Here is a 14,505-nt window from a genome sequence, read left to right as displayed (position 1 = left end):
GTTGGAGGGGCACAAGAAGAAATTAGAAGAAGAAGATCAAGGGGAGAGAAGAAGCACCATTAGAGAGAAGAGAGGAAGGAGGCAACCAAAGGGTTTGCTTTTCATTCATCAATAGTCGAACTTCGTGTTTAGGGCTTTACCCCACTTAAATAAGCATATAAAGACATAAAATTACTAAAATACCCCTAGGATAAGCAAATAAAGATATAAGATTACTAAAAGACCGCTAACTAAGTCAAAAAACGTGCAAATAACATAAGCATGGGAAAGTTTGGGCGCTCGGTCCTCTTTCTCCAATCTTCCTTCACATGTGTCTTCCCTAAGTGGGGTCTTCAATATGTCCAATCACATGTGAAAGGTCTTCAGCTCCTCAATATTCGCCTATCCACAAGGACGGCACTTGTGGTTGGCGCTTTCTTCGTTGGTACACCTTGAATGCACCTGTGTCCGCATCAATTCCCTTCCAGATTGATTAAAACTCGACTCCGACGAGTTGAAACTTTTGTAACGCTCAAGTAGATCTGGATCAATACCCTGTAATGCGTCGCCCGACAGCCACGTAGATTCAGACGATGGTTTGTTCTTCCACTTGACAAGATACCTTTGGAAACCCCCATCTCTCGTGGATACTATCTCGTCATCTAAGATTTCCTCAATTGCTTCTTTATGGGTAATGGGTGGAGGAGGGGGTGGAAGGGGTTGGGTAGCAAACTCAGAAAAAGGCCATGAAAGGGATGATGTATCAACAATGGGAGTATGGGCACGGACTAGATCTTCCACATTAAAAGTTGGATTAATGCTCATTTCAGATGGAAGGTCAACCCGATACGCGTTGGACCCAACCTTTTGTAATATCTTGAATGGTCCAGCACTACGCGCTTGTAATTTCTTTGCAGATCCTTGAGAGAATCGCTCTGGCCTTATTCGCACCATTACAGTCTCCTTCTTGAAATTCTTGCACTCTACGATGAGAATCAGCTGAAACTTTATAATCATCATTGCTCTTATTTAACCGCTGTCTAATATGTGTATGCAAATCATGAATATGGCGTGCGAATGCATCGGCTGACTCAGAAGACCTTTGGGTAATAGACATAGGTAAGAGATCTATGGGCATTCTAGGTTTATAACCACTTACAATTTCAAAAGGACTCAACCCTGTAGATCTATTAACTGACCCATTATAAGCAAGTTCAGCAGTTGGTAAAATTAGGTCCCAAGTCTTAACATGTTCACTCACTAGACAACGTAGAAGATTTCCAAGGCTACGGTTTACCACTTCAGTTTGACCATCTGTTTGTGGGTGGTAAGCAGTAGAAAATTGCAAATGAGTTCCCATAATGTGTCACAGTGTCTTCCAAAAATAGCTAGTAAATCGAACATCACGATCAGACACTATGGTTTTCGGTAACCCATGGAGACGCACCACACCATCAAAAAAAGACGAGCAACATGAGACGCATCCGACGTCTTCGAACATGGGAGGAAATGCTACATTTTATAAAAACGGTCCACAACGACAAAAACGGAAAATAGTTTAAATATAGTCTTGGGAAGCCCGAGCACGAAGTCCATACTAATGTCCTGCCACGGAGCATGTGGCACTGGCAATGGCGTGTACAACCCAGTATTTTGCTTTCTTTGCTTTGCCAGCTGACATGTTCGACACTGCCCTAAAACTTTGGCTACGTCTCGCTTGAGGCTTGGCCAATAGAAACGATCTTCCACGAGGGCAATGGTCTTATCATGACCAAAATGGCCAGCTATCCCTCCTGAATGAAGCTCCCAGATGAGGAATTCACGAAGGGACATACGGGGAATACAAAGTCTGTCTCCCTTGAAAAGAAAGCCATCTTTAAGAACATATCCACCCATAATATGCTGGTCACTAGAGAGCGACGTGTAAGTACCCCCAAAATCAGGACATATGGGGTATTCATCTTTCAGTTGCTCAAATCCGACTACCTCTACACTCAAAGAGTTGAGCAACGCCACTCTCCTATTAAGGGCATCCGCTGGTTTGTTTTCAACCCCGGCCTTGTGTTTCAAAACAAACGAATATTCCTGAAGAAACGCTACCCACTTGGCATGCCTTGGGTTGAGTTTCTTCTGAGAATGCAAATATCTCAAAGCCTCATGGTCAGAAAACAAAACGAATTCTTGCGGTAGGAGGTAGTATCGCCAATGTCTCAGGGATTGCACTACCGCATAAAATTCTTTGTCGTAAGTGGAGTATTTTTGTTTTGCCTCATTCAGTTTCTCACTGAAATAGGCCACTGGGTGTCCTTCTTGACTCAACACTCCGCCTATACCGACACCAGACGCATCGCATGCTACTACAAAGACTTTAGAAAAGTCAGGTAGACGCATGACAGGAGCTTCCACCATCTTGCCCTTAATTTTTTTAAAAGCCTTGACAGCGGCTTTAGACCACACGAACTCTCTTTTTCATGCACTCAGTAATGGGAGCCATGATCGTGCTAAAAATCCCTAATGAACCGACGATAAAAAGTTGCTAGGCCGCGAAAACTTCGCACCTCATGAATGTTCCTTGGTTCTGGCCACTTAACTATGGCCTTGACTTTTTCAGGGTCTGCGCGCATCCCTTCAAATGACACTATAAATCCTAAGAACACAACTTGGTTAGACATGAATGCACATTTCTTAAGATTAGCGTACAACTTTTCCTTCCTAAGGACACTACAGACCTTCTTTAAATGTTCAAGGTGTGATTCCTTAATGGTACTATAAATAAGAATATCGTCAAAGTACATCACTAGGAATTTTTCCATGAACGACCTCAAAGTTTATGTCATCACCCGCATGTAAGTACTGGGTGCGTTAGTCAAGCCGAAGGGCATGACCAACCACTCACACAGCCCATCTTTCGTCTTAAACGCCGTCTTCCACTCATCTCTTGGGCATATACGAATTTGGTGATATCCACTCTTGAGGTCTATCTTAGAGAATATAGTGGACCTGGCCATCATGTCAAGCATATTATCAAGTCTAGGTATAGGGAACCTATACTTGACAGTAATTTTGTTTATGGCACGGCTGTCCACACACATGCGCCACGTGCTGTCTCTCTTTGGCGTCAACAATGCGAGGCACGGCACACGGGCTCATACTCTCTTGGATGAAACCCTTTTGCGAAGCTCATCAACTTGCTTCTTCAACTCGGCATGCGGCTGCAGGGTTCATCCTGTGGTGAGGAAGGTTCGGTAGAGTAGACCATGGGACAAGATAATGGCATGCAGTATGTCCCTCATAGGTGGCAACTCATTTGGTAAGTCTTCAGGAAATACATCACTGTATTCCTTCAGGACTGAGATCACCTCACAGGGCAACTCTGATGGAACCTCAGGTGTAATTTCTCTAGCCACAAGGGCATACACCATAGAATCCTCCTTAGCCTCTTTTTCAAACTCTCTTGCGCTGATTATATGTAAAGACTTAGGTTTGGATTTCCCCATTTCTCTAGGCTCACTTGCCTTCTCATCCTTCTTCTTTCCTAGTGTATTCTCAGGTGGCATGGGATTAAGTTTGATCTTTTTACCATTATACATAAAAGTACACGCATTCGAACGGCCAAAGATCGTGACATCATTATCGAATAGCCACGGTCTACCTAGGATAACATGCCCCACATCCATAGGTAAAACATTACACCACAGGGACTCTTTGTATGACCCAAACTCGATTGGGACTAGACATTGCTGGGTGACAGGTAGGGATGTCTTGTCAACCCAAGAAACTTTATACGGGTCTGGATGAGGTGTGGATTTCAGTTTTAAGCGATCTAAGGTACTAGTGGAAATCATATTCTGACAACTTCCACTGTCCACTATCACCTTACAATTCTTTTCACCACACTTGGCAATAGTGTAGAAGATAGTGCTTCGACGCCGGTCAGCACTACTTCTAGACTGAGCTAACACACGCCTGACTACTGCAAGCGTTGCTTCTCCATCCACTTCTTCATCAGTAAGTCCTCCTTCAGGGTGATACTCTTCAACTTCATAATCACCCTGGTCATCTCCACCCTCGTGGGATTCGCCTATAACTAAGGCTCTCCCACGGCTCTTCGTAGGACACTGATTAGACATGTGGCCAAGGTTGCCACACTCATAGCACCTCACTTGGCTCATGTTACTAGGACCGGCACCAAGAATCCCTTTGCCCTTGTCCTCCCTAGGCCTAGGCGGAATGGTCGCCTGTGCCCTAGGTTGATTACCAATATTAGGTCTAGTTCCTTGGGAACTAGATCTAGTATTGGAGTCTCGGGACTCAAAACGACGAACGACAGGAGCCTTCAGATACTGCTCTAACTCCTGCACGACTTGATATGCTTCATCTAAGTCCGTTAAGGGCCGAGTGATAAGCTCGCGCTGAAGATCCGCACAAAGGCCCGTCTTAAAACGCGAGAGCGTTACTAGAGGGTCTTCTCGGATATCACATCGCATCACATACTCTTCAAATTTAGCGATGTAGTCAGCGGCAGACATTGATCCTTGGCGTAAGGATTGCCATTGGTCAAGGAGCTTCTGACGGTATGAGAGAGGAAGGTACTACTCCTTCAACTTCTCTTTCATCTCATACCAATGTGTGATAGGGGCTCTACCAACTCTCTCTACCCTACGCTCGGTGTTGGTCCAGAAGAGCTTGGCTTGACCCACAAGCTTCATCTTAGCAAACCGCATTTGACGGTTTTCTGACATGCCATACCACTCAAAGTAGTGGTCCATGTCAGCAACCCAGTCAAGGAATGCCTTGGGATCCAAGCGTCCATCAAAACTCGGGGCCTCAACTCTCACACTCTTCATCGCACGCTCATCTGGATCATAACGGTCTTGATGACCACATGTGGTTCGTGCCTCTCGCACCACACCACGACCGTTACCACGATCTCTATCCTCACTACCACCACGTGTGGCAGCACGTTCTTCAATGATTCCTTCCACTTGGGAGTGCGCATCTTCCCCTACAGCGGGGTTTTCCTTTTGGGACGCCTCTAGTTGCTCCACCTTAGTCATGGTGGTGGTAATTTGGTTCTCAAGGCGGGCAAACTCACGCCTTTGACTCGCTTCTAGGGCGGTTATCTTTTGTATCAATTGAGCAAGTTGCTCAGATAACTGCTCGTTATTCATGGTAGGTTGAAGTCCGAAACCTCTACCTCTTCTCGTGGGCATACAATGAAGACTTGAACCAAACTCTACCTAACTAGACTACTAGGTGTTATGACTTTCAAGATGAATGCGATGAATGCAAAACTACTATGAACTGACACAATTAAGTTGAAACAGGAAACAACTCAAATCTGAAAATTTTCCAGATTAGAAACTTTCTAAAATTTGAAACTTTCCCAAGTTAAACCTAAAAATCAAAACCCTAATTTGATAACTCGATCTAGACAAAAACCATGCAAGCCTAGGCTTTGATACCAAATTTGACGCAGGACAACCCTAATTATGATGCATGCTCATGGAGATAATTAAACAGCGGAAATAAAAGGAATAAATGATCTAAAATTCTAACAATAATCATCATAACTGAGAAAATCATAAAGGAAACATGCAATGGAGCGGGCCATCACTACAACCATGGAGTATGGAATTCAATTACTACTTAGGTTGGATCCGGCGAGGGATGAGACCTCCCGATCTTGCATGGTCACACCCAATCGATCAATGAAGATCACTAGTCCGAAGAACCAAGAAGTTTCTCGGATTAGGGATTTGAGAATTTGGGGATTTAGGGTTTAGATCGGTTCTCAAGATTTTGATCGAAGAGGAATTAGCCAAAACAAAAAAAATAGAAGAAAGAAAGTTATTACCTTGAGGAAGTTGGAGGGGCACAAGAAGAAATTAGAAGAAGAAGATCAAGGGGAGAGAAGAAGCACCATTAGAGAGAAGAGAGGAAGGAGGCAACCAAAGGGTTTGCTTTTCATTCATCAATAGTCGAACTTCGTGTTTAGGGCTTTACCCCACTTAAATAAGCACATAAAGACATAAAATTACTAAAATACCCCTAGGATAAGCAAATAAAGATATAAGATTACTAAAAGACCGCTAACTAAGTCAAAAAACGTGCAAATAACATAAGTATGGGAAAGTTTGGGCGCTCGGTCCTCTTTCTCCAATCTTCCTTCACATGTGTCTTCCCTAAGTGGGGTCTTCAATATGTCCAATCACATGTGAAAGGTCTTCAGCTCCTCAATATTCGCCTATCCACAAGGACGGCACTTGTGGTTGGCGCTTTCTTCGTTGGTACACCTTGAATGCACCTGTGTCCGCATCATTAAGCATCAATATGTACTAAAGAGAAATGACTCACTCTTTTTGTCCACATGAGGACGAAACGGGACTCCAAGATGCTTGCTTAACTCGTAAGCTCCACTCTTTAACTTAGACACATTAGATGGTGATAGAACAAAATTCTTTAAACTACTCAATGAAGGATGACCAAGCCTGCAATGGCACTAATGAGGTGAAATATCTGTCTGTAGTGCAGGTGTGATTGTTTCACTGTCAATATAATAATGACTAGTCGCTTCATGTCCTCCACCAATTGTTCTCCCCGACTTTAGATCTTGAAATTCACAATTGAAATGATAATGTGTAACAGAACAAATCAAAGATTTGGTTAACTTCCTATCTACAAACTCAAAGGAAAATTTAACACTAATGACAATGGAAGAGATGGAGTAGGATAAGCAATACTCAGTCCAAACATGGGTTATAGTGTCTCCAATTAATGTTACAGAGGAAATAGGAATAGACTTATCTAATTGAGACAAAACACCATGCTTGCCAATCATATGGTTTGAAGCTCCAAAATCAATAACCAAAGGAACACTTTCAAAGAAAACAAGACATCATACCTAATTAAGCAAGAGTGGCAGTGGAGGACACGTGTGTGGAACGATCTTTTAGCAATTTGATGTGGTCATCCTTGGACAACGTAACCGTATTACTTGCAGTGCTTGATTTGGAATGGGCTGAGACAGGCTTTGGTGACATAACCTTCAGAACCGTCATCAAAAGATTGAACCTGATTTGCCCAAGGTGGCCTACCAGTGAGGTCCCAACACGTGTCAATAGTGTGATTAGGAAGATCACAATGAGAGCACTGCTTTACCATAATCATGACCATGGCTTCCGCCAAAGTATATACTATGACCTCTCCAAGTATTCCTACCTCTAGAATGACTCCCCCCTGCACTATCGCTAAATTGTTAGCCATGATTACGACCACCATGATTTTCTCCATCTCACCTACTAGATGAAGAAATAAATGCTGAGTGATTAGATTTAGATGAACCCGGGGTATTTATACTAACTGCACGCTGAACACGAGCAAACACCTTTGTCGTAGATGGAATTTCACTACCTTTAAGAATCTAAGCTCACGCATGTTCGAACTCAGGACGAAGACCATAGAGGAATTTGCCAACAAGAAATTCCTCTCTCGTGCCATTTCATATCGTTTTTAATAAAAATGGGAGTGTTGTGACTATGCCAGTCTTATAATCAGTCGACAGGGGCTGACATATGTTTAGTTCTCCCCACATACCCTGCAACACCAAATAACATTCGCTTTCACTCTTTTCCTCCCGTTGAAACACAAAGATGTTTTGAAGCAACTTGTATATGCGAGTTAAATTCTTCTCACTTGAATACATCTCTTTCAAAATTTTCCCAACTAATTTTGCCGTTTTAAAAAAAGATAACGTTTGCATTGATATGTGGTTCCATGCTATTCTATAATAGGCTCTAATCAGAGCATCTTCTGCCACCCAATCTTTATAATCCGTTGAACTTTAGCAGGCTTAGGGGATGTCAGATACTACAAATTTCTTCTTCTTGTGAAAAAAACACTCCTACTGATGTGGCCCATTGTAAATAATTCGCATTGTTAAGTTTGGTCAATGTAATTTGAAGATTCATTTATTTAAATGGAGGCAGAAGACCATTATTAGTTTCATTCTTGACATCCATATTTAAACAAGAGAAGAAATCTAACAGACATGGAAGAACTTGAATTCACCCAACACTTGCTTCAAGAGAGCATTGAGCAATGATTACTACCACACATGTATGAATCGATTGACTATGAATATGAAAAACTGTTCAATCACTTTCATTCACGATCTCTGCACTTGCGCCTGATCTTCAAATCTAGCCGTCGCCCACTTTGAACTGTCATGATTGGTTGCATATGGAAGTGGGCCTCATGTACACTCACAAGGCACAACTACACAACCCATCATATGGTGGTTGAACAAAGATTTTTTTTTTTTTGAAAAAAAAAAGTTCCTAACACATCATCTTAAGGAAAATAATATTGTGAAACAATAGAAACTATAATATCTGTGTGCGTTTGACACCCAAACCTGAGTAACATAGGTGGAAACGTGTCATTCTGGTTATGTGCTAACTTGAAGTTTAATCAGGAAGTAGCTCTGTATCAAATTGGGGTATTCCGTCGATTTTCAGCAGTAGTGAAAGCCGTGCTCCCACCAGAGAGAGCTCAGTGAGCAAGCCACATAGTGAACCAGTTCCCAGCATGGCGCGGACTCCCTCTATGATCCAATTGAAAGAGGTATGTGCACTGGGCATGCATTCTATATTGGATTGGGCTATCTTGCTATGTTGCATATGATGTGTGTCTAATTGATATCCTGTATACCACAGCCCCCTACCGTTTTGAGGTCCTCAGAAACTCACACAGAGCAGGAGGCGGTTGAAATAACAGTCACAAAGTTGCTGTTGAGATCATATTATGACATTGTCAGAAAGAATATTGAGGACTCTGTGCCTAAAGCAATTATGCACTTCCTGGTAAGTGTTCGCATTGCTTTTTGCTAAGTGAATTGTTATTACTTCTAGCATTTACTACTTATGAGGATCTTCCTTGGTCACATGAATTGAGATTTCCTAATGCATCATGGAACAGTCAGTTCGGAAAATTTTAACTTTAAATTCAATCGGCCAAAACACTTGGAAGTTTTATAAATAGTACTGGTTGTTTGCTATAGAGCTACTGATGTGTGTGTGTGTGTGTGTGTGTGTGTGTGTGTGTATAAAGAAAAGAAAGAAAAAGAAAAAGGAAAAAAGTTTGTGATAGTCCCAGGCCTCCTTGGAGATGGACGCTTTCTGTCTCTAGCAGCTCTACAGGATTTGTGATATAATTCGAGGGTAGTTGGAATCATTGATTTGGTACAATGTTATCATAATTGTTATCGTATCGTAAATCATACAGGGGTCTGAATCGTATCGTATTGTAAATTGTAAGATTTTTTCAGATTTTCATAAAACATGTCATAAAAAATATATAAAATGTATATAAATAAAAAAATAAAAAACACATCAATCATTCATTTTGTCATGAATATGCAAAAAACAAAAAAAGATGTATCATTCATGTATATATCATTATGTCATAATCAAATTCAAACAATAATCCCTTTTCCCATCCCAGGTACATGTGAGTTTTCTATATAATTTAAAAAATAACATTTTCCCATCCCCATTTATATACATAATGCTCTATTCACTTGTTTCTACAATTCAAAAAGTAAATAAAAAGTCCAAACAAAATCTATTCTTCCTCGGCTGCGCCCTCATCATCTTCCCGATGGGGTTAACATTATCAACATAATCTTCATGTTCAGAATTCGATATCGAAATAAACTCATCTTCCTCTTCTACTTCTACCAATTTCGCTTTTCCTGTTGCCTTGCTTCGAATAGTAAGTTTTCTATGACCCACAAAATAGTTATTGCAAAATTCATTATAATATAAGCTATTAAATTATTAAATAATAATTATAAGACTATGCTACAAGATTAAACAATAAGAATATGAGTCATACCACATCACTCATCTAATTTTGATGTGGATCCGCCTACACCTTGCACATCCTCCAAACCTTTAGCAAAGCATTCACCTATGTCTATCCAGGTGTTATCTGTAGGAAGTGTGGGATCCTCTTTCATCATAATCCATTCATCATCAGATTCCATATATGATAAACATATAGGATCAAAACCTTGGTTTCTCTCTCTTTGCATGACGGACTTCGAGTTGGAGATTATATTTTACAAAGACGAGCGCGTTCAATCTTTGTTGCTCAAGTCTATTCCTCTTCTTTGAATGTATCTGCAAGCCCATGACCGCAATAATATAAGGCTATTCGTCATTACTCACTAGTGAATTCATAGGTTAATTAATGAATTCAATAATGTCTCACTTGCTCAAAATTGCTCCAGTTGCGCTCACAACCAGTAGCACTATATGTCAAAACTTAAAATACAAATAGCTAGCTTTTGCAATTCTAGACACGTCTCTGTAACTCTCCCACCATAGACCTAAAACACAATCATATATAATTTATATAAATAATAGGCACATAATCAAACTCAAAGAAGCAAAATTTATGCAAGTAAAATTACCTGGTTGCTTTGTCGTTCTGGTTAATTTTGCCATCTCTCTTCCAAAAAATCATAGGCATTTTTGAACTTATCCATTTACTCATCATTGATGACCCTCTGCCTTGAATCAGGGACCATTCTTTCAATACAGTCATATAGGCCGATTTTAATCACTAAATCCGGATGAAAATTGTCATCATACCGAAATCTCGGATTTAAGAAATAAGCCGCCGCATGTAAGGGCCTATGCAATTGAAGATTCCATCGTTGGTCTATTATTTCTCATATAGCCGAACATCGTTTCTTCACATCTCTCAAGTTTTTTTCTATGGTCTCTTTCGCCTAATCCATTGCTTCATAAATATATCCGATGGCCGGCCTCACATTTGAATCAACTAGCCGTAGCACCTTGACCAATGGGAGAGTGGTCTTTAGGCAAGACTTGATAGATGGCCAAAAATCTACATCAGCCAAAACTAGTCTTCAACGTGCTTCCCCTTTGGGTTTTGGAGAAGTTGCTGCCTTGCCATTCTTTGGAGGTAAACATTGATCTTAGGCCAATTCTATTTTCACGAATGCTTTTTTAAGTTAAGTAAAACGTAGTAAACCGTGTTACGGCCGATCGAGTCAACTCCCCCTATGCGTGCTTCCTCATCAAATTCAAGACTCAACAATGTTTGTAAATATAGACCGTTATGGCCCTTGCTTTCGCCACGGTCTTTGAATGAACTTGTAGCTTTCCAATGTCTACAAGCATTAGATCTATGCAATGGGCCGCACATGGAGACCAAAACAAAGTCTTCCTCTTCTCCATTAACAATTGACCCGCCTTGACATAAGCGGATGCACTATTTGTAACTACCTGCACAACATTTTCTTCACCAACTCAAGTAACCCTAACAAATTGTCTGCATTTTTTGAAATATCGGACGTATCAAGTATCAACAGATCTTGAAAATACCGTACTACGACTATTAACCAAAAAATTTGTAATCAACCGATTCACTCCATCAGTCCACCCATCCGACATAATCGTGCATCCGATCTTCCGCCATTACTACTTATATACATCAATAGATTTCTCCATCGACTCGACCTCCATCTTTAAAAATTTATTTCTCATTTTATGATACGACGGAAGCTTCAATCCCGGCCCAAATGCAGCAACCACTTCCATCATTGGTTGGAAGAATGGGCTCTTTACAAGATTGAATGGTAGAGCATTCGCATATAGGAAACGCGAAATAAATAGGCACACACTTTCTCTATCTCCCTTCTTCCAGATTTTGTTTAGAGTGGCTTGTTTTTCTTTTGGTCCACTCTTTCTCATAAAGTCATCCATTGTTCTCTCTTTCCACCACCTATTTCATTGACATCATCAATTATACAATTATAGGAACCCTTCCAACATCATATGCCATTTCTTCTTGTTGTCTTTTCTTGCTAACATTAATATCCAATAATTTCTTGAATTTTTTTGCTCCTCATCACCTACTTGGGGACACGCCACAACATTCTTATTCGTTCGGGCTAGGTGATGTTTCGTTTGAAACATACCTCCCCAATATGCCTTCCCACAAAAATTACATCTTAGGTGGAGATCATTGTTCTCATCAATCTTTGAACAATACTCCTATGTAAGATCATTGTCCTTCTTCTATTTCTTTCTCATTTTCAATGCTCAAAATGAACCAACACCGCAAGTCGGCAACACATAAGTAACAAGCCAAGCCTACATACATATTAAGAAAAAAATTATTTAGGCGGCCTTCCACAAACATAGAAGATTACAGATTGATTAAAAATGAGAGAAAATTAATTTACATTTGAAATAAACAAGAAAACTCTTGAAAAATAACTATTTAGGGCCCACATAAACTCCAATCTCTCAAAAGTTGCTACACACACACACACACACACACACACACACTCTAAAACAGAAATTCCTTTTTTTGTTTTTTTGCAAAAAACAAAAAAGGGGACAAAAATCGATTTTTTGGTCGGGCATTGCCGGTTTTGAAGACCGATCATCGAATCGCACAATTCGGATTGGAATAGTATGATTCAGATTGGAATTGTGATTCATATGCTCGATCCATATCATATGACCATATGATATGATATTAAGTGTATTATCGTAAATCGTACAATAATGACAACACTGATCTGGTAGGCTACTTTTTAGGGTTTATAGCTAAAAAATCATAGCTATCAGACTGTCTTAGCTAACACTCAGATCCTGAAAACGGACAATTGAGAGAGGGAGGAAGGGAGGGAACACTGAGAAATTTCGTGCTAGGGTTGCTTTCTATCATTTTTAGTGGTATGTAATAAGTTTTAAGTATTAGAAAGTCCTCATGTAATAAGCTGATCTCTTCAAGTGCTTTCAAGTTTGGTGGAGCCATCCTGAGTTGATTGATCAGTGCATGCCACCTTCCCTTCTAAAGCTAAAGGGATGTAATCTGGAGTTTCTGGGGCTGTAGCTGAGTCGCCGTCTTGGCATCTCGCTTTGTTTTTGCTTTGTTTTGCCTTGTTCTTCTCCTCTTCTCTTAATAAAATTTCATCTTCCTTTCAAAAAAGAAGAAGAAGTTGAGTTAGGAAAGTTTAGTTCTAGAGCTGTTTAGGTGGTTAATATGGCCATAAAGTAAGTAATGAATTTCAATATCGTGCGTCTTCCACATTGAGCAACAACTAACTAAAGAATTCATCCAAAAACAACTACTAAGGAATCACAGAGGGAGATTGGAGACTGGTGGTAAATCAGAGAGGGAGATCGAGATGCAAAGATGAAGGCAGACTCCAAAATTCTACCACTGGCTTTCTGACTCTCTTTGTTGGAAACTTCTGGGAAGAATAGGCAGAGGTGAATTTTTTCAGGGCAGAGTTCGATTGGGGCCTTCTTACTAGCAGTTCTCTGTTCTATTTGGGTGGAGAGTCATGGTTGTTGTTTTCAGAATTGGCTTAGGTTGCCAGATGAGGTGTTCAGAAAGGCAAAGCTGGATGTAATGGCATGGGCCTATTCTAAAAGGGCCCTTAGTTCATTTGTGCTTTAGCCTCTTGAACTCTTGGTCTTCTGTTTTTATTTGTTGTTTACCGAGAGAGTTGTTGCTGACCCCATCATATGAGGTTAATTCATCGTAAAAATCCATCTATTGCTAAAAATTACACTGCTAATACCATACCCCACTATATTTGTTCGTGAGCAGGTCAACCATACAAAACGAGAGCTGCACAATGTCTTCATTAGAGAATTGTACAGGTGCCATGATAAACTAGCCCATTTCATTGATTTCTTGCTATTTCTCCATGCAATGCTTTTGATTGGTTTGCCAGTCAGCAGTCTAGCTTGTCACTATCAGAGTCTGGTTTTCATCTGATAAGATGCATGACCAGTTTGTGTTGTGTCCAAATAGAGACAACCTTTTTGAAGAGATGCTGCAAGAACCGGAAGAAATAGCAACAAAAAGGAAGCGTACTCGAGAAACACTCCGAGTCTTGCAACAGGCTTTCCGGGTGAGTGCATGTGCGGATTGCACATATGTTTCTGATAATGTCAACTGAAGTTATCTTCTTTCCCTGACTTGTGTTGTGAGGAATCAAGTAGAGTGCGGGGCACCAATTTCCTTATTTGGTGCGCTGCCCTCAAATTTGAGACATGGCACAATGGTCTTGATCTGAACTGCTCATCTGGTGGGTCCTCAGATGATTAGCCTCGGTAGAAAAATGTCACTGATTAGACACTCTCACACTGACAACCTACAAATGGACAGTCTAGAGCGTATTTTCAGTGATGGAACTTAATGTGTAAAGACCCATTTGGAATTTGGGCAGCTATAATTGAACTGTGTAATTTGTGGAAGATTCCACTGATCGGACAATCTTTTAGTATCAGACAGGTCAAGTGGACGTTAGAGAATGTCAGTGGTGTATTCGAATGGTGAAAAGCCCACCAACTAAACCTCCGTGATCATCCAATCCATTGCGATTATGGAAATTAAGGTGGGTCCGACCTGATGAACACTTTGGATCATGGACCCTTGTGCTATTTGGTGCAGGCATCAAGGAAATCT

At 40.7% G+C, this 14,505-nt stretch overlaps 1 protein-coding gene across 2 annotated transcripts in view; it reads left to right on the top strand.

Moving 5' to 3' along the window:
- Positions 1-14,505, top strand: part of LOC131218711 (dynamin-related protein 3A-like) — a 33,581-nt gene that overhangs the window by 18,139 nt on the left and 937 nt on the right. For both annotated transcript variants that reach the window (XM_058213437.1, XM_058213438.1), the window contains 4 exons: positions 8,456-8,604; positions 8,697-8,843; positions 13,642-13,694; positions 13,849-13,948. In XM_058213437.1, coding sequence (XP_058069420.1) covers positions 8,456-8,604; positions 8,697-8,843; positions 13,642-13,694; positions 13,849-13,948 — 449 coding nt within the window. The remainder of the gene's footprint in view (positions 1-8,455; positions 8,605-8,696; positions 8,844-13,641; positions 13,695-13,848; positions 13,949-14,505) is intronic.

This window comes from Magnolia sinica, chromosome 11, assembly GCF_029962835.1.
Source record: "Magnolia sinica isolate HGM2019 chromosome 11, MsV1, whole genome shotgun sequence".
NCBI classification, from domain to species: domain Eukaryota; kingdom Viridiplantae; phylum Streptophyta; class Magnoliopsida; order Magnoliales; family Magnoliaceae; genus Magnolia; species Magnolia sinica.
Note: the sequence above shows the minus strand (reverse complement) of the source record. Positions and strands in the feature narration are given on the sequence as shown.